At 39.9% G+C, this 22,385-nt stretch overlaps 2 protein-coding genes across 17 annotated transcripts in view; one reads left to right on the top strand and one right to left on the bottom strand.

Moving 5' to 3' along the window:
• angptl3 (angiopoietin-like 3) overlaps nt 1-6,792 on the top strand; it is a 7,096-nt gene extending 304 nt beyond the window's left edge. The window contains exons 1-7 of the mRNA XM_056415398.1: nt 1-316; nt 1,740-1,850; nt 1,925-2,036; nt 2,228-2,341; nt 3,224-3,319; nt 3,833-4,105; nt 5,266-6,792. The exon at nt 1-316 is cut by the window's left edge and continues 304 nt beyond it. Of these exons, the coding sequence (XP_056271373.1) occupies nt 1-316; nt 1,740-1,850; nt 1,925-2,036; nt 2,228-2,341; nt 3,224-3,319; nt 3,833-4,105; nt 5,266-5,453 (1,210 nt within the window). The 3' untranslated portion in view covers nt 5,454-6,792. The remainder of the gene's footprint in view (nt 317-1,739; nt 1,851-1,924; nt 2,037-2,227; nt 2,342-3,223; nt 3,320-3,832; nt 4,106-5,265) is intronic.
• The window catches only part of dock7 (dedicator of cytokinesis 7), a 66,170-nt gene that overhangs the window by 42,161 nt on the left and 1,624 nt on the right, over nt 1-22,385 (bottom strand). For 15 of the 16 annotated variants that reach the window (XR_008831833.1, XR_008831834.1, XR_008831835.1 and 12 more), the window contains exons 2-14: nt 17,987-18,086; nt 16,663-16,838; nt 15,450-15,518; nt 15,239-15,368; nt 14,480-14,692; nt 13,466-13,551; nt 13,296-13,362; nt 12,182-12,331; nt 11,106-11,186; nt 9,805-9,967; nt 8,731-8,873; nt 8,450-8,543; nt 7,957-8,119 (exon numbers count right to left, since the gene is read on the bottom strand). Coding sequence is in view for 13 of the 16 variants with exons in the window: in XM_056415391.1 (XP_056271366.1) it covers nt 7,957-8,119; nt 8,450-8,543; nt 8,731-8,873; nt 9,805-9,967; nt 11,106-11,186; nt 12,182-12,331; nt 13,296-13,362; nt 13,466-13,551; nt 14,480-14,692; nt 15,239-15,368; nt 15,450-15,518; nt 16,663-16,838; nt 17,987-18,086 (1,635 nt within the window). In the remaining 3 variants the exon portion in view is untranslated. Of the gene's footprint in view, nt 1-7,956; nt 8,120-8,449; nt 8,544-8,730; nt 8,874-9,804; nt 9,968-11,105; nt 11,187-12,181; nt 12,332-13,295; nt 13,363-13,465; nt 13,552-14,479; nt 14,693-15,238; nt 15,369-15,449; nt 15,519-16,662; nt 16,839-17,986; nt 18,087-20,356; nt 20,454-22,385 lie in introns of those variants that run through there. The other variant, XM_056415386.1, reaches the window with a different exon arrangement.

Raw genomic sequence — 22,385 nt, 5'->3', positions numbered from 1 at the left:
GGGCCAGAGTCTGCGCGAGTTCGTGCACAAGACCAAGGGCCAGATCAACGACATCTTCCAGAAGCTGAACATCTTCGACCGCTCCTTCTCGCGGCTCAACGTGGTCACGTCGGAGATCCGGGAGGAGGAGGCGGAGCTGAAGAAGACCACGAGTTTCCTGAAGGCCAACAACGAGGAGATCAAGAACCTGTCGCTGGAGATCAACTCCAAGATCAACGGCATCCTGCAGGAGCGCGTGCAGCTGCAGAGCAAAGTGGGCAACCTGGAGGAGCGGCTGAAGTCCGTGGAGCGGCCGAGCGAGATCACGACGCTCAGGGTGAGTCGGCGCCGAGAGCCGCGGGCCAGTTTGGCGTGCACGGCAACGGGAGAACAGCGAGCTCGTAAAAAAATGCATTGAATGCATCACGTGCAGGGGTCAGACGCTTTTCGACCGGTGGATTTCCAGGACTTTAAACCACGTTGATAGTGGATTATTTGATATGGCCACCGGACTTTTCAGTTCCGGTGCGTTCACTTGCAGCGTGTAAAAAATGTCCGTGACCAAACACCAAATATTATCTGTACATGTGCAGCCTAATCAGTGCATATACAAAAATGATATGTCTGATACATAACAATATGTTGAGCAGTGGAATTTTCAGAACTTTTCCAGGACTTTAAACCAAATTTCTATAAACAGACATTTTGTTTAAATCTAGGTGGATACATGAAAAAGTGAGAAAATGTCGTATTTAAACTAACAATGAGGATTTATGGTTCTTTTATAACCTTAAATGACTCAAATGAATGAGAGACAATAGTTTAGATTAAAAGAATAAACATGTATGTCTTTTCAGTTACGGTGCGTTCACTTGCAGCGCGGAAAAAATGTCTCCTGGATTTTTCATAACTTCTCTAGGATGTTAAACCAAATTTCTATGACTAAACATTTTGTTTAAATCATGAAAAAGTGAGGAAATGTCGTATTTAACTAACAATGATAATTCCAAAGGATACAGTATATAACCTTAAATGACTCAAATGAATGAGAGACAATAGTTTGGATTAAAAGAATAAACATGTCTTTTAAGTTAAGGTGCGTTCACTTGCAGCCCGAAAAATGTGCGAGTATGAGAGAGCGTATGCCGGCTTATATTTTGAGCGTCATTCTTTTTTCTTTTTTTAAAACATTAATTATTTCAAACTCAGCGTAAATGAACATTTGAATATAACAACAATTCCAGGACTTTTCCCAAAACCTTTGTGATAAAATTATCTTTTCAAGGACTTTTCCAGGCCTGGAAATAAACATTTATTTATTTTTATTCCAGGGCTTTTCCAGGTTTTCCATGATCGTACGAACCCTGTCATGTACTTTAATAATTCTACTAATTTAAAAATAGCACCAACCTAAATGTGCCCTATATGTCATTTAATGTCACATGTCAACAATCTACTCCGGTTTTGCCGCTGTGGTTATTGATCCAATTATTTGTATTATTATTTTCCAACTCCACTTGAGAAATAAGAGCTATATTAAATAATATTGCTGAGTGTTGTTTGTTTAGCGTGGCCAACAGTCTCTCAGTTTAACATTTTATTACTAATAGAATTATCAATATATTTAAGAAAAAACTGGCATTCAACCTTTTCTTCATGTGTTGGATTCATGTGACTCCTTTAAAATTGTAAAATACAACACGTGCCGTACGGATGAATAATAATGCTTTTGTTGTGTGTTTTCTCTTCTTTCTTTCCAGAAAGTGATTGAATCTCAAGAGAAAACCATCACCCATCTGGTGGAAGCTGTGAAGGAGCAGCACGAGCAGCTGGACAACCAGAAACACAAGATCACAAACCTGGAGCAAAAGGTAGACGACTCCTTACGTTGTCTTTTTTTTTTTTATTCGATACAGATAATTTAACTTTTGCGTTCTCTTTGCAGCTGAGCTACGACAGCTTTCAAGACTCAGTGGATATGACGATGGATTCGGACCCCGCGGCGCCCGATATGTTCGAATATCTGACGGGGAACTCCACTGACCTGGACGTGAACGGTAAAAATATTTTTTAAATGCGTCATCTGCTATTAATATGCATATAAAATGCTCAAAACACACACAAAAAGGAGAATGCAACAAACAAAAAAAAGTACAAATTTGAATGCATTTAAAAAAAACCTTTATGAAACCCATTGAGATAAAAAAAAAAAAAATCTCTCTTTATTTTCTTAAAATTGTGTTGTCAGACCTCCAGAGAGACTGCAGCGAGCTGTTCGACAAGGGGGAGACGAAGAGTGGACTCTACGTCATCAAGCCCAACCAATCGGAGCCGTTCAACGTTTACTGCGACATGGCGTCAGGCGAGTCTCTGGATTCTCACGAGGAGACGGCCGCGCGTCGGCGTTGTGAACGCGTGTTCCCGATCGACAACAAACAAAAGCTTATCGAGCCAGAGATAGCCGCGGCAACGGGTCATCCAAAAGGGCAGACGATGGGGGTGGAACGCAACCCTGTTAGCTCCCTGTGTGTGTGTGTGTGTGTGTGTGTGTGTATACACAGACATTTGGCATCTTCATGGCATAACAACTCAGTCACTCCTATTCGAGTTTGTACTTTTATCCGGGTTCTTACACATGTTGACCAATGGGTGTCCAGGACTTTTCCATAACTTTTCCAGGACTTTAAACCAAATTTCCATGACCAAACTTTTTTTTAAATCTCGGTTTAGAGATGAAAAAGTGAGAAAATGTCGTATTTAAACTAACAATGAGAATCCCAAAGCATACATATGAACTTAAATGACTCAAATGAATGAGAGACAATAGTTTAGATTAAAAGAATAAACATTTAAGTCTTTTCAGTTACGGTGCGTTCACTTGCAAGTAGGAAATAGCGTAATGCCTGCTTATATGTTGAGCGTCATTCTTTTCAAAGCATATTAATTATTTAAATCTCAGCGTAAATGCACATATGATTGTAACTAATTTCCATGACTTTTCCAAAACTTTTTTTTCCTAAGGCTTTTCCAGACCTGGAAATAAAATTTAAATTCCATGACTTTTCCAGGTTTTCCATGACCGTACGAACTCTGTTTTTATACAGAAAGCTGAGGCGGAATAACGAGCAACATCCCCACCTTCAGCGGGGCTGTGTGATAAAAGCTTTCCGATATCTTTGTGTGTAAACTTTTGTGTTGCTCGCACAACAATAACTTTAAACGCATTTGCTCATCAATCCTGCAGACGGAGGCTCAACTGTCATCCAACGCAGGGCGGACGATTCAGTGGATTTTGACAAGACGTGGGACAAGTACGAGAAAGGCTTTGGAGATCTGGAAAGTGAGTCCCTTTAAAAAAACATTGCATTAAACTCAGCACATGCAATTTCCAAAAAAATATGGACATTTGTATCTACATATATATTCAGTATTTACTCTGAATGCCACCTTAAATGGAACAGACGTTATGGTCAAAGGGGGGGGGGGGACATTTTCAAGTACTTCCTGTAATAGGAAACAGTCATTGTTACATATCAGTCCCTGAACTGAACAAGTGACTTCCTGTATTGCCTGATTACAGCTTACTGGCTCAGACGGCCGGACAGATGGTCGCCGTGCTTTTTATTCTACTCCCTACCTCATGATTGTTGTCCCTCACAGTTTAGACGTGCACGTCTGCCTCGAAGGTGTCTCTAAGTTGATTGAAGACAAGTAGAAACTGAATAAAAAACAGCGGTGCGAGACAAACTATCAATCCTAAAAAAAATATGTTCCCAGGAATTTCCCATTCGAGGTCAATTGTAAATCTGCTAACAGATAAAAGATGTTTAAAAAATATATATATTTTACGCAGACGACTTCTGGCTGGGCTTAAAGAAGATCCACAGCTTCACCCAGCAGGGGGTCTACATCCTGCGCATCGACTTGGAGGACTGGAAGGAGGGGAAGCACTGGGCCGAGTACCGCTTCTCTTTGGAGGGCTCCTCGAGGGGCTACGGCCTCCACGTCAGCCACTTCTCTGGGGACCTGCCCGACGCCTTGGCCAACAGAACCGGCATGAGGTTCTCCACCAAGGACCGGAACAACGACAACCACCGGAACTCCAACTGCGCTCGCACGTACACAGGTACGGAGCGCTTTGAAGCGGGGTGCATACACAGGTGGACCAATGGATTCCCGTGACCTTTCCATGACCTTTGCATGACCTTTCCATGACCTTTCCTAAACTTGAAATTAAATTTCCGAGATACAGGAGAATACCTTAAATGACACAAATGAATGAGAGACAATAGTTTGATTAAAAGAAAAAAATATTGATATAAAAAGGAAGGGAGGGAGGGAGGGAAATAAATAAGGAAATGAAGGGAAGGAAGGCAGGAAGGAAGCCAGGGAAAGAGGAAAGGAAGGAAGGCAGGAAGGAAGCCAGAGAAGGAGGTAAGGAAGGAAGGAAGGCAGGAAGGGAATGAAGGCAGGAAGCCAGGCAAGAAGGAAAGGAAGGAAGGAAGCCAGGCAAGGAGGCAAGGAAGGAAGGACCCCCCCCCCCCCCCTCACTCTCTCTTTGGGATTTAATTTTTTTCAAGGACTTTTCCAGGCCTGTAAATAACTATTTTTAAATTCCATGACTCCTCCAGGTTTTCCATGACCGTACGAACTCTGTTTAAGGGATGACTCGACGATGTGTCTTTACAGTAAAAGACCTGTTTATGTTCATATACAGGACTGTCTCAGAAAATTAGAATATTGTGATGAAGTTCTTTATTTTCTGTAATGCAATTAAAAAAACAAAAATGTCATGCATTCTGGATTCATTACAAATCAACTGAAATATTGCAAGCCTTTTATTCTTTTAATATTGCTGATTATGGCTTACAGCTTAAGAAAACTCAAATATCCTATCTCTAAATATTAGAATATCATGAAAAAGTATACTAGTAGGGTATTAAACAAATCACTTGAATTGTCTAATTAACTCGAAACACCTGCAAGGGTTTCCTGAGCCTTGACAAACACTCAGCTGTTATAAATCTTTTTTTTTACTTGGTCTGAGGAAATATTAAAATTTTATGAGATAGGATTTTAGAGTTTTCTTAAGCTGTAAGCCATAATCAGCAATATTAAAAGAATAAAAGGCTTGCAATATTTCAGTTGATTTGTAATGAATCCAGAATGCATGACATTTTTGTTTTTTTAATTGCATTACAGAAAATAAAGAACTTTATCACAATATTCTAATTTTCTGAGACAGTCCTGTATATATATATATATATAACGCATGTCTGTCGGCAGGTGGCTGGTGGTTCAACGCCTGCAGGGAGACCAACCTCAACGGGAAGTATTTGTGGTTGAGGGCAAAGGGACGCTCCATGAGAAGGAAGGGCATCTACTGGAAGCCGGGCACGGGACCCTCCTATTCCCTCAAGACGACCAAAATCACCGTGCGACCGGCCCGACTGCCGGATGCTTCCACTAACTGAACCCCACAAGTCAAACCGCTTTCTTACAACACTACTGACAGTTTTCCACAGAAGCATCGATCAAATCTAATGCTCAGCCCAAAAAAAAAAAAAAAAAAGCTCAATTAAAATGGAAGGTGAAGTAACGCTGATACATTTCTTAGTTTATCTGCAACATTAAGTTGATTGCTTGCAAAACCATTTTTTGTTTCGCAATGATGCAACCGTGCCACGCAGGGCAGTGACCTGTTGGGTGTAATCAAGGCAAGGACTGTAGAATTGGCGTTACGCAACATCTGCAATCATTTGCAAAATGAACATCGCTCTGATTTGGGGTTATTGATCAATTCAGAGCCAACAGAGCTGCAGTAGGAAAGAAAACTACGGAGAGATTCTGAAGCAATTATTTAAAAAAACCTGGATTGCTCGGCTAGAACAGAGAAGTTAAACACAGGGTTCATACACATGTTGAGCAATGGATTCCCATGACCTTTCCGTGACCTTTCCGTGACTTGAAACCAATTTCCATGACCAAACATTGAGTGAAATCTTGGTGTATACATGAATATAAAACCTTAATGACACTAATGAGGCAATAGTTTGATTAAAAGAATACATATTTATATAGTTGTTATTCTTTTAATCAAATATGAATATACCAAATTTCCATGACATTTCCAAAACTTTTGGGATTACATATTTTAATGGAAATAACTATTTTTAAATTCCATGATTTTTCCAGGTTTTCCACGACCGTACGAACCCTGTTAAACTCATATTTGACAGCTTCTATGTTGACAAAGCTTTTTTAAATGAGTATTATCTTTGTGTTTCATGTTTCCAGGAGTCACATGTACCAACAGGTTGTTGTGCTTTTATATTTTAAGCCATTGTCCAAGAGAAACACTGCATCTCCAACATCTCGACATGTGTCCGAACTGGTGATTTTAATGAATTAATGAACACCGAGTCATCCCTACTTTGATGGAAAAACAATCCACAAAGTGGGGCCAATGTCAGCAGACAAATACTGGACTACGTTGGAGAAAGAAAAGCGTTGGCAGCACATGTGATGAAGGTGTTTTTTTTGCTTTGTTTATTTGTATTTTTTTTACTCTGTAAAGTATTTAAACCATTTCATGCTATTATATGACTTCTGCTGGTATTGTTAGAGAAAAAACATAATTTCTGTGCATTTCCAGGTGTATTGAGTCATATTGACTTTGGTCCATTATTACACTATAACTAACTGGACTGTAGATGTGGCTCATACTAAACACGTCACCCTTATAAGTAGATATATGCTAACAGAACGTATTTATGGAGTCAAAATAATAATAATAAATCGTGTCTAAATGTCTCACGTGGTTTTGTGTGTTGATCTATAACTTTGTGTTGAATTTAAGAGAAAAAAGGGAAAAGCCAAGAAATGTCCTTAATATAACTTTAGTATTAAACTGTATGAAAGATAAATTACTGTCAGTAAGACAGCATACTCATTACAAATGATAAAACAATTGCTAAAACAATATATAAATTCAAAATGCGGATGCGTCAATATGCATATTTCCACATAATAATCTGCATCACAATGTTGTTTTCCAGCTCAGGAACTGTATTGTCCTGTTTACAGCTAATAATCCTACAGATCATTATATACAAGTGTCGTAACCTGGTATAGCACTGTTCAGGTTCTGTATGACCTCAGAGAGTATCGTCAATATACATATATATACTCAAAGGAAAAGTAATAAAAAGCTGTAAAAAAAAAAAAAAGTGATCCGGGATGAATTTCTTTGCATTTGAATTATTATTAAAATAAAAAACATTCATGGAATAATTTTGATTTCCTTTCCCCTAGTTCCGCTGGCTCTCGATTAGGTCTGGCCTCAGTTAATCTACAACGGGAGGGCACCTTGGTTATCTGCAGACAAACACGGCCTGTGGAAGCGAGGTCGTGTCAGCAGCAACATCTGGCAGCAACGCAACGTCACTGTGAAGCGACCTGGACAGAAATAGCTCTCCACTTCAGTTTGGAGCGTGTCTGCACTGCACCGGCGTTGAAACGAGACGTGTGAACGCTAAGCTGGGTTTGATTGGGTGGATTTCTTCACAGCTTGAAAGTTGTGTTTAGACTTTGATTTCAGGTTGTTGTGAATTGTTTTTTTGCATCCGGCTCATGAAGCGCGTGGCATTTTGCCTATTTTCTATTTGCTGATATTTTGTAACAAATCAATGTAACTGCTAAGAGGAAAAACAACAGCTGCTATTGGTAATATCCCTCTATAGTCATTTGGATAGGTTAATACTTTCCAAAGAAAGCAACAATGAAAATTCCATTCAAGAGTCGCTTTGTAATGAAAACTGTTAAAAAATTGCTTGTATTTTGTACAACCTATTGACAAGAAAGCTTTATCTTGACCAAATGAATATACTCTGCCGACAAAAATTTACTAAACGGGAAGATAAGAAAACAAAAAGCTCATTTTTTTTCTCCACACATTAAAAATGTAATCTTCTCTACCTGTATGTGGTGTTTGGCATATAGACGTCCCTGGCAGGGAACTCCAGGATCTCTCTGGTGGGGCGCACCCTGCTGTCTGGGTAAGGTTTGACCTGCAGGAGGTCAGGGGTCAAGCAATAGTGAGGGTTCTCCGGAGCGGGAGAAATGTCCAACTTCAACTGGGCTGTGGAGACAGAATGGGAAAGGGAGAGAGTGTAGAGGGAAGTAAAGAAAAAGAAAAGGTGATATTTATTTGAAACACAAGTGGCGTTCATTTACTAAATATGTTCTATTCATGTCTGACTTTTCTTTATTTAAATGTAATTAATTTATTTAAATTTTTTGTATTCATTTATTGTATTTAATTGTAATTTATTTATTTAAATTTTTTTTTATTCATTTATTGTATTTAATTGTATTTAATTGTATTTATTTTATTTATTCATTTTATTTTTTTTAAAGTGGTTCACATTTCCAAAAGCAATTCAACTACTCTGACGCGACATGACTGTACCTGTGATGGGTCGGAGTCTCCTCAGCACTGAAGAAGGCCTTCTCATGTCGGCTAAGAACTTGTACAGGTCCTCATCACTCAGTCGGTCCCCCTCCTAAAAACTCACAAGGACAACGTATAAATATCTCATTCATAAGCTGAATGTGTGTGATAAGTAAGAGGACATATCCCTCTTCATATGTGTATGTGCAGCCTAATCAGTGCATTAAAAAAACAATATGTCTGATACATAACACGTCTGATGTATTATATTAGACTTATAAATATGTGGTTGTGGAGACCTGTTTGAAAAAGTTGGTGATGGTAAGTGTCGCCGGTCTAAATCCCGTCAGACTGCACGACTCATCTCCACTGGTGGTCCTCTCCAGGGAACGCCGTCCCATGATGCTCGAGTTCCTTCGTTCTGACCATGAGCCTTTTCTCTCTGTACACAGGAAGAAGAAAGAAAAAAACATTTTTAAAACTTAAAATTCTCCATATTTTTGGCCCCATGTGACAAAAAAACATACATTTCTCTGTGATCTGCCTAGCAACAAAAACGGCAGCCGCCGCAATCAGCATGAAAGGATACCCTGTGAGGTCAACGGTTAGACAAACACCAAAGGTCAAACTCAAAATAACACACCGAGGGTCGATATGGAATGATGATTTGCTCTCTGTTTGAATTTCCCCTCGTGCTATTTGTTGTCGGCCCACGAGCCGAATGCGTGGACACATGTGTTGCATTTTGTTTTAGAAAGTAAAATATTTTTTAGGGGGCAATTCTTTCCCCCACTGACTGAAATCCACGGCATTTAAAAAATAAATTGGGGGCACTTTTTTAAACTTGTGAAATCACATTTAACCTTTGTTTAAAAATAATAAATATACTTATTTAGGCTTACAATATATGAGCAATTTTCATAAAAATGAGAAGAATAAGACTGATTTTTTTTTTACAAAAATCAGACAATCATATTTAATTGTATTCTTATTTCTTTTTGGTTATCTCTTGTTATTATATATTTTAAACAACTATTACAAATTATATATTTTTATTTTTTTATAATAAAAAAATATATTTATAGATTTTGTGTGTGTACCTACCTAGTAGTCAATACAGATAGGACACACACAACAAAGAACACAAACAAAAACGCTATTAAATTATCTGAATTATTAGAGGAAGTTATGGGGGCGTGTGTTGTCCCTCTCCTCGTGATATCAGGGGCAACATTACATTTCTTAGGGGCAGTTTGACCTTTGCCCTCGTGTATTTCCGACGCTGGCCGACACCCAAACACCAAACTGAGATCACTGTATGTTTACATGTTACAATCTAAAAGAGTTGTTTAAATAAAAGGTGAATATCAGACCCGTGAGGCTCATCTCCAGCTCCGTGTCTCTCTCCAGACTTCCAGCGCTGTTCACGATGTTCATCAGGTGGATGGCGGTCCAGGCGAAGGGCATGCGGTACCGACCCAGACGTTGGCAGAACTGCTCCGATTGGCCGCGGAGCTTCTCCAACTTCTCTTTATTCTACAAGGGGGAAAAAACATGTTTACATATATATATATATATACAGGACTGTCTCAGAAAATTAGAATATTGTGATAAAGTTCTTTGTTTTCTGTAATGCAATTAAAAAAACAAAAATGTCATGCATTCTTGGATTCATTACAAATCAACTGAAATATTGCAAGCCTTTTATTCTTTTAATATTGCTGATTATGGCTTACAGCTTAAGAAAACTCTAAAATCCTATCTCATAAAATTTTAATATTTCCTCAGACCAAGTAAAAAAAAAGATTTATAATAGCTGAGTGTTTGTCAAGGCTCAGGAAACCCTTGTAGGTGTTTCGAGTTAATTAGACAATTCAAGTGATTTGTTTAATACCCTACTAGTATACTTTTTCATGATATTCTAATATTTAGAGATAGGATATTTGAGTTTTCTTAAACTGTAAGCCATAATCAGCAATAAATCAGAATAAAAGGCTTGCAATATTTCAGTTGATTTGTAATGAATCCAGAATGCATGACATTTTTGTTTTTTTAATTGCATTCCAGAAAATAAAGAACTTCATCACAATATTCTAATTTTCTGAGACAGTCCTGTATATGCAGTTTATGTATGCACTTATTCATAAAACTTGATTATTAAATTGTACAATATTTAGATTAGCATTGACTGGACCAGTGGTGTCATTTTAAAACTGAACATGTGCCTAACATAATAATACTAATAATAATAATAATAATAATAATAATAATAATAATAATAAAAAAATTTAAGAACATACTTATTTTCTGTAAAAGTATTATAATAATAAGAATTCACCTGAGACATGCCTCAAAAGGTTTTATGTGGCATTTTTGTCTCCTGGATCGTGGTCTACAAACTATTCATTGAATGTGTTTATGTAACTCTGTAATACTTCATTCTGGTCACATGACATCTATTCTTCTGTCCATCCTGGAGAGGGATCCTCCTCTGTTAAAGGGTTTTTTCCTATTTCTTTGGGGAGTTTTTTCCTGCTCTGATGTGAGGTCAAAGTTCAGGGATGTCGTATGTGTACAGATTGTAAAGCCCTCTGAGGCACATTCCTAATTTGTGATATCGGGCAATACAAAATAAACTGAATTCAATTTAGCGTCTCATCCACATGGATCATACCTTGGCAGCGTCGGACTCTTTGAAGACCATGTAGGGCTCGGCACACTCTCCAATATCACCTTGCTGCAGCACCTTTTCGAGCTGCAGACAAAGCACATGCATTCAGTTACCTCACACACACACACACACACACACACACAGCAATAAGGTCTTCCGTTCCAGCGGCAGTTCGTTTTTTTAATGAGCACCTTTAGGTTTTAAATGTTTTAATTTAGCATCTTTCTGATGGTCACGTTAATGGGGCACCTTGTTTTTTTTGCCGTGTTTCTTGTCTGTTGTGTCTATTTTTTGTCTGCATGACTTGTTGGTGGCTAACGAGTTTTCCCCACTGGGAATTAATAAAGTTTTCTATCCACTAAATAGTTTGGTTTGACCTTTTCTATCTTTTTTTTACCCCCTCAATGTTGGCAAGATTCTTGGGAAAACGTTCCCAACTGCTCTAAGCCTTGCACGTGTTTTGCATCTTCACAAATCTGAGACGCATCATCTATATACAGGACTGTCTCAGAAAATTAGAATATTGTGATGAAGTTCTTTATTTTCTGTAATGCAATTCAAAAAACAAAAATGTCATGCATTCTGGATTCATTACAAATCAACTGAAATATTGCAAGCCTTTTATTCTTTTAATATTGCTGATTATGGCTTACAGCTTAAGAAAACTCAAATATCCTATCTCTAAATATTAGAATATCATGAAAAAGTATACTAGTAGGGTATTAAACAAATCACTTGAATTGTCTAATGAACTCGAAACACCTGCAAGGGTTTCCTGAGCCTTGACAAACACTCAGCTGTTATAAATCTTTTTTTTACTTGGTCTGAGGAAATATTAAAATTTTATGAGATAGGATTTTAGAGTTTTCTTAAGCTGTAAGCCATAATCAGCAATATTAAAAGAATAAAAGGCTTGCAATATTTCAGTTGATTTGTAATGAATCCAGAATGCATGACATTTTTGTTTTTTGAATTGCATTACAGAAAATAAAGAACTTTATCACAATATTCTAATTTTCTGAGACAGTCCTGTATATTTGCAAAATCAGACTCGGCGAGAGAGGTCGTAACCGTCTGACCTTGATGACGAGGAAGACATCTTGGGAAGGGTAGGAGATGGAGAAAATGGCGGAGCGTGCCAGCGTGGAGATGGCTGCCGTCTGAACGTGCGGACGCAGCATCCCCTTCGTCTGCTCCGAGTTCAGGTCGAAGAAAAAGGTCTCCGATATCTGAGGGACACAAAGAAATTGGGGGCACTTTTTGAAACTTGTGAAATAACATTTAACCTTTGTTAAAAAATAATAAACATACTCATTCAGGCTTACAGTATATGAACATTTGTCATAAACATGGCAATAATAAGACTATTAGCCATTTTTTACAGATTAAAAGTGTTTTCTTAAATTCTTTAAGAAAAAAAAATCATGTTCAATTTGATTCTTATTGCTGTGTGATTATATATTGTTATTCCTTTTTTTTAAACAACTATTCAAAATTATAACATATATCTTTTTTTTGTTAGAATTACAAATTATTTGTATTGATTTTTGTGTGTGTACCTACCTAGTACAGGCAACACAGATAGGACACACACAACAAAGAACAAAAACCAAACGCTAATAAATTATCATAATTATTAGAGGACATTATGGGGGCATTTTCTGCCCCTCTCCTCGTGATATCAGGGGCAAAATTATATTTTAATTTTTTGCCCTTTGCCCTGGTGTGTTTCTGACGCTGTGTTCAACGTAATCCATTTGCCATGACAGCCATTTGTATTCAATCCTAATCTTTGAGTGACTGGCTGCGTTACAAGCAACCTGACTTCTTCCTTGTAGTGTCTGACAAACACGATAAAACATCCGTAACAAATGGCCCACTTGTTAAAGTAATGGAGCTCCTGTGCAGAGCAATATATATATATATATATATATATATATGAGAGATTTATTTATCAAGACGACTGCTACCCTCTAGTGTTTGTCGGCGGAGAGAACCAGCAGTGGATGATCTGCTTCAGATAGATAGATACAGTTTATGATTTAACGGCATTCCTACAAGCATAACAGGGCCACAACATAAACTTTTATAGTCCACTCATCAAATTCAACCGTTGGCCTCCCGACCCATCTGAGCGCTTTTGCAGAAGTGACGCGACAACTCTTCAGGGCCGAGGAAAGCACAACAGCTTACCTTTTTCTTTTCCTTGACGTCGTATAAGGCCAAACTTGCAAATATCGGTTCGATTTCGATCTCGAACCTTTCAAGGGAAGAGGGGGGGGGGGGGGGAGAGAGTGGGTCAGCAGAAAGCAGCGGTTAAATAAAAAAAGAGTTAAAGGCTTTTTCTTCTGTCCACTACTTACTTCAAGGACAAGCACTTGACGAGTAGCCTCTGGCCAAAGTGTTCTTTGGGTACTTCAGGCACACAGTGGCGTTCAATGGGCTCCTCCTGGACGTTCAGACATACAGAAAACACGAAAAAAATCAAGTCGACTGTGAAAGTTATTTAATTACAAAGAAGATCTCCGACACCTTGGTTCAAAACTGAGAAGATTGAATGCAAAAGCGGTGCGAATTTTTCGCGTGCGGACGCTAATGGTTGTGATAGAAGCGAAAAATTCGCTCGACGCCGAGTTGCGACAGCCAATCAGCGTTGAGATGCTCCTCCGTTGGTGGATCTAACTGCTGCTCTAGTGGCGCTGGAAGAGACATTCATTCAGACGTAGCGGTGAAAGTCACCGAGCTGTGTGAGCCTACAGGTGATGTCATGTATAAATATATATATATATTAATGTTATGGACCCAAACACGAGGGCGTTAGATGTTCCGATGTTTTGTGGGACGTCCTCAACAAGTATAAAGCAGAACTAGTGGTTAGTTCTTGCGTGGTGGATGAAGGAGATGATAACTGTTTCCACGGAGATAAGCCCCGCCCCCTCTCAGGCGCGAATGAAGCGAATGACGCGAATAAGCCACAAATGGTCAAGGGGGGGAATTGAACTCGCAGAGGTTCCCTGAAGGCATCGTCGGACTGAACCAGGAGTCACGTGACGCTCCGGCCTCCCTTTTGAACTTGACGTATGAACTCTGGAGTCGGTACGTTCATATTTCAGCCGCCGTATTTATTCAGTTATTATAGATTTTTATTATTTTCTCAACATGCAGATTTTATTTTTGTGTTTGAGAAATGTTTAAAACAAATGTTTTGTTGATAAATAAATAAATCTCTCTATGGTCAATGGTCAAGCGAGTAAACTCACGCGAGTAAAGCGCTGTTGGTGTTACCTACGGAACTTTTACACACGGTTACAAAATGTACATACTGGCAGAAAAAAAGGGGCGTTCCGGCTAAATGAAAACAAAGTTCACACGTGTACCTCGTCGAGGGCCGGGTGCAGAGCGAAGAGCTCGCGGTGGCGGTTGGCCTTGCGGTGCTCCTCGTTGTGCCGGTCGATCTCCTCGTTGGGGGCGCGGTCCAGGAGGTGAGGCAGGAGGGCGTCGGGGAGGGAGTTCTTCAGGTCGAAGATGCTGCAGGCCCAGCTGCCGCGCGGGGTGTCGTCTATGGACATCGACCGCCGCTTCAGGTCATCCTGAAACAACAAAAATGTACATCGTTCTGTCATCAACCTGAAATAGATGTCAGTCAAATGGGGGGGGGGGGGGGACAGACATTTGAACCACTGAATCACGTCTCATAGGGTCTGAGCATCTGGCTGTGTCTGATGCTTCCTGCTGATGCCCCTCCTCTCCTCTCTACCTCCACCCGTCTCATGGATCTTGGAGGTCTGGATCGTGGTCCATGCCGACTACGAGCTATTCACACACACTCTGTCATATTCATTGAATGTGTTATAACTCTGTAACGCTTCATTCTGGTCACATGACGTCTATTGTTCTGTCCATCCTGCAGAGGGATCCTCCTCTGTTGCTCTCCTGAAGGGTTCTTCACTTTTTTCCCCTGTGAAAGGTTTTTTTTCTATTTCTTGGGAGTTGTTCCTGATCCGATGTGAAAGGTCAAAGGTCAGGGATGTCGTATGTGTACAGGTTGTAAAGCCCTCTGAGGCACATTTTTTTGTATAGCCCAAATTTGTGATATTGGGCTGTACAAAATAGACTGATTTGAATTGAACGCGTACCTGGTCATCCTGGTAGCTGCTGCTGTCCGGCATCTCATCGGCCTCAAACACCTGCTTGGGGAGGCCTTTCTGACGCTCCTTCTGCTTGTCCAGAGTGTTGGGGTTGAAGCCCGTACCAAGCTTGTGGTATCTAACGGGAAAGAATAGCCCTATTAATGCTTCCAATCATCACTTTTTACAGCTACAGTGTCAATTGACAGCGAGGCCTTACTTCCTGTTGACGACGGCCCAATCTTCTGTGTAGGATCGGACGCAGTCTCTGACGTGAGCGTCCGTGTCCCTGAAGGCAGACGAGACTCAAATCAATCAAACGAGCTCTTTGTTCAGACTTCATAAATACATTTGTCTCGGCGAACAAAAAGACGACAGGCTATCAGAACGATGTTATTTAATCTTCTTGCAACGCGTGCGACGCCTCTCCTGTCACACCACGGGAGAGCCGAAAGTTACAGGAAGTGATGACGTGAAGCCTTTCGTCTTCAGCGGCGACGTGACTGAACAACAGCGTTCAGCAAACTTTTGAATAATGTTCGCCGCCTCGAACCTAAAGTCGACATGACCTCCAAAAAAGTTTTAAAAAGCAATAACGTCAAGGTAAGAAAAAAAGAAAACGATAACGTCGTGAAAATCACCATTCTTTCATTTATTTTGATAGGTGATTTTTAAGTTTTAAAAAAAGCCTCATGGCCATGTGGCATAGCATTTGAATAAATTTAAATTATAATTTAAATTATACGCATTTTAATAGAGATGGAAAGTGAAAAAAAAGAAGAAAAAGACCAAAAAAAAGACAAAATAATAATAAAATAATAATAATAATAATAAAAATAATAAAAGACAAGTGCTCATAATATATTTTGAAATTTCAATATTCCCAGTTCTAATTCAGAATCAGGTATTATTATCTATAATTAGATTGCTGAACACTTATGAATTCAAGTTATCAAGTTAGTTTAGTATTTATTTAAAAAAAAGAATATACATTTAGTAGCGAGGGTGATAGCTAGTTAATGCGTTCTTCATTTGTGGTGTGATGAACATTAAACTCACCAAATTTATGATCGTGGCTTTACATCCACATTTTACCGCTCAGGCTAAAAATAAGCGAGCGTAAGTTGCGCGTTCTGCGATCAGGAGCATGACGACCAGCTAGCTGCGGGAAATAAGTCGAGAGCCGAGTGAGTGAAGCGAGTGAAGCTGTTCATGACCACCTTTCTTCTTTCTTTCTTTCTTTCACTCACTTCCAAAACAAAAGCACGTGACATCGAGGTCTTTACGACCCGAAGGTCGCGGCGCTCGTGCAAAAAAACACTACCGGCCTCGTCCACAGGGGGTCGCCAAAGTCGACACACTATGATAGTACGTGTTCGTTGCTTTAACTCCACCGACTGCCGCTGCACCGCATTCAGTATTTCACCCCTCACCCTTCCTCCGGGACCGCTGGCGCCACCGTGCGACACTCCCTGGGCGTGTGGATGACCTCGATGTCATCCGGGGGGAACTCGATCAGATCTCTCAGGGGACCCGACTCGACGATGGGAGGGTGAGTGATGAGGTAGTCCTCAAAATCCACCGGCTCCACGGCCTCTGTGAGGGGGACCTGGTGAGCGATGAGAGGGGAGGGGGGAGAGAAGAGAGACACATTGTCAGTTCTCCTGTCTGCACCTCTTTTTTTCTTATTTTTAAATGTACATACATGTCATGTCAAAGTCTTAAAAGTCTTCATCTTTCAGGGGATTTATTCCCCACATAATGAATCTGAGGAAATATCAGTCAGTCATGCTATGATACAGGTTCAACATATAGAGGGGGGGGGGGGGAATTTATGTTGTATGAGTCATCTTTCCAAAACTTCTAATGATGAAAATCACTTCAAAGATGTTTGTGATTTTATATTTGTGGTTCAGTTTGTGTGTGAAAATGTGTTTATATGTTCGTCTCCGGCTTTCTTTTTGACTCTCTGGAGGAATTTGAACATGAATCCTTTTTAGATGTTTAATTAAAAGCCGACTGCAGCCATAATTAGGGAGGAGAGAGATATTTACTGGTGTTGTGGCTCAGGGCTGCAAACTTATTGTCGGGCCTCGTGTGTGTTGGTATAACATAGCAGACAGCTCATACGTCTCTGTGTGTGTGTGTCTGTGTGTCTGTGTGTATGTGTGTGTGTGTGTGTGTGTGACTGTGGAACACACCAGACACCAGAATCGTATTTGGGTAAATGTGAAAAACCAACAGTGTCTCAATTGTTGACGTCTTGAGACGCGTCGTTGTAACGTCTTCGTTGTTCTTAGAGTCTGCAGCAGCTGTCACATGACCTCACATCTCAAGCTGTCACATGACCTCACATCTCAAGCTGTCACATGACCTCACATCTCAAGCTGTCACATGACCTCACATCTCAAGCTGTCACACGACCTCACATCTCAAGCTGTCACATGACCTCACATCTCAAGCTGTCACATGACCTCACATCTCAAGCTGTCACATGACCTCACATCTCAAGCTGTCACATGACCTCACATCTCAAGCTGTCACATGACCTCACATCTCAAGCTGTCACATGACCTCACATCTCAAGCTGTCACATGACCTCACATCTCAAGCTGTCACATGACCTCACATCTCAAGCTGTCACACGACCTCACATCTCAAGCTGTCACATGACCTCACATCTCAAGCTGTCACATGACCTCACATCTCAAGCTGTCACATGACCTCACATCTCAACGGCTGCCAGATGAGACTCACCGTGGTGCTCGCCGCGGTCCCCACGTTGAGGTTCTTGAAGAGTTGCGGGGACCCACCGTACTGACCGGCTATCTGCTTCCTGACCTCTGCTGCCACAGTCCTGAACACAGAGGAGCGAGAGGAGGGTTTAGGGGTGGAAGAAGAGGGAGAGGAGGGTTGAGGGATGGAAGAAGAGGGAGAGGAGGGTTTAGGGATGGAAGAAGAGGGAGAGGAGGGTTTAGGGATGGAAGAAGAGAGAGAGGAGGGTTGAGGGATGGAAGAAGAGAGAGAGGAGGGTTGAGGGATGGAAGAAGAGGGAGAGGAGGGTTTAGGGATGGAAGAAGAGGGAGAGGAGGGTTGAGGGAATGTTATTCTTATTTCTTTGTGGTTATTTATTGTGATTACATTTCTTTATACAACTATAAACAATTATAACTTATTTCTTAGTTTTTTTATAATTAATGTATGTATAACTTACACTCCCAGGTGTGTTATTTGTTGCCCCCCTATTGGCTGAGAATACACAGAACACTTAAAGCTTCACAGCACATTTTACCTTCGAATTCAATCAAAAACATCCAGTCCTAAAAATAAGTGATATAGAGCATTTTGCTGCAAAAAGGGCATACAAAATAAAAAATAAAAATAAAAAACTACTCGATTGGAATATTCCTTCATTTCAGAATCAAACTGTTATTCCTGGGGAACAGGAAGAAGAAGTTAAATGTTAAAACTAAAGTGGCGAATATATTTGAATATATTGTATTGTGAGATGTTTCCTGGTTTCAATCCAAAGTGACACTCGATGTCTCTGTGAGATTTGAAATAAATCAACATATTGAACGCCCTCCTTTATAGTTCTGATACAAATACATTAAGCGTTTAAAGATTAGGCTTCCGAACTTCAAGATGAAACTTTATTTTAATCCGCAATTTATGATTGTCTCTCCGCGCCTCACGGCCTGATGCTGCGTCGCTTCGGACAAAGTCGTATATTACACCCAGACACACATAAAAAGCTCTGGAGCCCAGCGGTCAGCACAAAGCTCTCGCTGTTCAACAACTGCGGTTTCCACGCTCGCACACAGGTCCTTTAAATCACCGCAACCACCAGAACCACTCAGAGCGTCGCCTTGAGCAGAACAACAACGCAGCAAGCAGACGCCCAAAGCGACACAAACAAATAACACGAATGAACCGAGGACAAAGGGGCCGGACGCGGGAGACACCTGGTGATGTTAGGACAGGTAGCACACAGGCTTTATGGCTGTAACAAGTATGATTAATTATGGTTATTCAATAAACTCTGTCGGGGTTCATACACATGTTGACCAGTGGACTTTAAGCCAAATTTCCATGACCCAAAAAGTTTTTAAATCTCGGTTTAGACATGAAAAAGTGAGAAAACGTCGTATTTAAACTAACAATGAGAATCCCAACGCATACAGTAAATAACCTGAAATGACTCAAATGAATGAGACAATAGTTTGATTAAAAGAAGAAATATTTATGTCTTTTGAGTTAAGGTGCGTTCACTTGCAGTGGGAAAAAATTATAAGTATAAAAGAGCGTATGCCGGCTTATATTTTGAGCGTCATTTAAAAATAAAGCATATTCATTATTTAAAACTAAATGTAAATGCACATATGAATATAACAATTTCCATGACTTTTCCAACATTTTGGGGATGTTGTTTTTTTCCCAGGACTTTTTCCAGGAAATACGCATTTTTTTAATTCCAGGACTTTTCCAGGTTTACCGTACGCACCCTGGACAGGTAGCACACAGGCTTTATGGCTGTAACAAGGATGATTAACTATGTTTATTCAATAAACTTTGTCGGGGTTCATACACATGTTGACCAGTGGGTTTCCAGAACTTTAAGCCAAATTTCCATGACCCAAAACGTTTTTTAATCTCGGTTTAGAGATGAAAAAGTGAGAAAACGTCGTATTTAAACTAACAATGAGAATCCCAACGCATACAGTAAATAACCTGAAATGACTAAATTGATTAAAAGAATAAACATTTATGTCTTTTAGGTTAAGGTGCGTTCACTTGCAGCGCGGAACATTCGCGAGTATGCCGGCTTATATTTTGAGCGTTATTTTTAAAAAAGAAGCATATTCATTATTTAAAACTAAACGTAAATGCGCATATGAATATAACAATTTTCCATGACTTTTCCAACATTTTGGGGACATTTTTAAATTCCAGGATTTTCCTAGGTTTTCCATGACCGTACGCACCCTGGACAGGTAGCACACAGGCTATATGGCTATAACAAGTATGATGAACTGTGTTTATTCGATACGCTTTGCGTCATAACCAACGAACTGCCTGTCTTCATCTCTCTGAAATACCCTGAAAAGCAATAATCACAATACCTACTTCACAGTGATGGTGGTGAGCATGGTTTAGGTGGCATCCAGTCAGCAATGATGCAAAACCACACACGTCTGACCCGAGTCTGGTTCCCCTAAAGCCACGACCGTTCTGCGTCCATCGGCAAAAAAATACAAGGTTGGAAAATAAAGGCGGTTTAAGCTTATCTTCTTCAGACGGAAGGTACAGTGACAGCTGCGTGCGAGTTCAAGATTAACTTAGCTTTCAATAACATGATAACGTACCGGAGTGGAGGTCCAGCGGCCTCCGCAGAGCAAAAGCACCGAACCCACGAACACATTCCACAGTCCTCCACCGACGCCTCTCGCCGAGCTCTCGGCGCCGGTCACCTAAACAAACAGCCCTCTCTATCTCCGAGATAATAATAACACTAATAACTCCCGGGACAATCGTAATATAGGAGAACAGGTCAACTGAGACATGTGAGGGTAAACTTATGGTCGTTTTTAGTCACTTAATAAAACATGTCATAGAAGAAAACTAACTTCCATTCCTAAAATTCAGCACACTGTAAAAAAATAATTTAAAAAAAGGTAGAATTGAGGCACTCCTTTCCGTTGGGTGTAGGGCTGCAACAACGAATCGATAAAATTGATAAAAATCGATTATTCAAATAATTAGCAACGAATTTCGCGCGATTATTACGGCACTTTTTTATCCGATTAATCTAAAAAATAATCAACAGATTAATCGATTATCAAAATAATCGTTAGTTGCAGCCCTAGTTGGGTGAATAAAGGCCGTGAGAAAAGTTATATTATTTAAAGTTTTCTGGCATCTCGGCCTCGTCTCAACAACCTGCCACGAGACGAGGACTTCTCAATCCACGCAAGTCAATATGAAACTCTCAAAACAGGTGAACATCCTACATGACCACAAGCAGACACGACTTCAGAATCCAGCCCATAATATGCATAATAACCCTAGTTGCATGCCAATTGGATAAACATTGACCGTGCTATGGTAAAAAAGAAGATTTTTACCTTTTCATGACCTTGACCTTGACCTTTGACCCGATCGATCCCAAAATCTAATCAAATGGTCCCCGGATAATAACCAATCATCCCACCAAATATCATGCGATTCGGTTTAATACTTTTTGAGTTATGCGAATAACACGCATACAAATAAATAAATAAATACACGGCGATCAAAACATTACCTTCCGCATTTTCAATGCGACGGTAAAAACTCCTGGGACAATCATAATATAAGAGATCCAGTCAACTGAGACATGTGAGGGTAAACTTCTGGTCATTTCTGGTCACTTATTGTCCAGCAAACTAACTTCCATTGCAAAAATTCAGCACACTTACAAAAAAAAAAGTAGAATTGAGGCACTTCTTTCCAAAAAGCAAGAGAAAAGTTATATTATTTAAAGTTTTCTGGCATCTCGGCCTCGTCTCGTGTCAACAACCTGCCACGGAAACAACTTTAGACACAACTTTAGAATCCAACCCGTAATATAAATTGAAAAATGACCCCGGGCCTCAACTAGATTAACATGTCTACGAGAGAAAAACAGAGAAGATCATGCGTATGCCTTCTGTAAAATAATCTGTTTGTTTATCAATCAATCAAACTTTTATTTCAGACTCACAGTCCAAATAGTACAAAACACTAAATAGCTGTATCAACGTCTCCACAGCAGGTAGCGCGTGGTACTAAGCTTTATGTTTGATAAAACCATGATGATTTATTTTTCGGAGTCATCAACCCGGCGTATGAATAGATGTATAATAAGATTTCTTAAAAACAGCTTGTAAAGTATTAACACCTACAGCCTCAACATTTCCCTGGCTCACTGGCTCCACTCCATCTCGGTCTCTTCGGATATCCCTCCTCTCCCAAAACTTGTACATAACCAGGGTTCTTACACATTTTGACCAATGGATTTCCATGACTTTTCCATGACTTTTCCATGACTTTAAAACAAATTTCCATGACCAAACTGAAACCTCGGTATAAACATAAAAAATGTAGAACATTTTGCGTATTGAGAATGTACGCCGGC

This window comes from Pseudoliparis swirei, chromosome 5 (genome assembly GCF_029220125.1).
Source record: "Pseudoliparis swirei isolate HS2019 ecotype Mariana Trench chromosome 5, NWPU_hadal_v1, whole genome shotgun sequence".
Lineage (NCBI taxonomy): Eukaryota > Metazoa > Chordata > Actinopteri > Perciformes > Liparidae > Pseudoliparis > Pseudoliparis swirei.
Note: the sequence above shows the minus strand (reverse complement) of the source record. Positions and strands in the feature narration are given on the sequence as shown.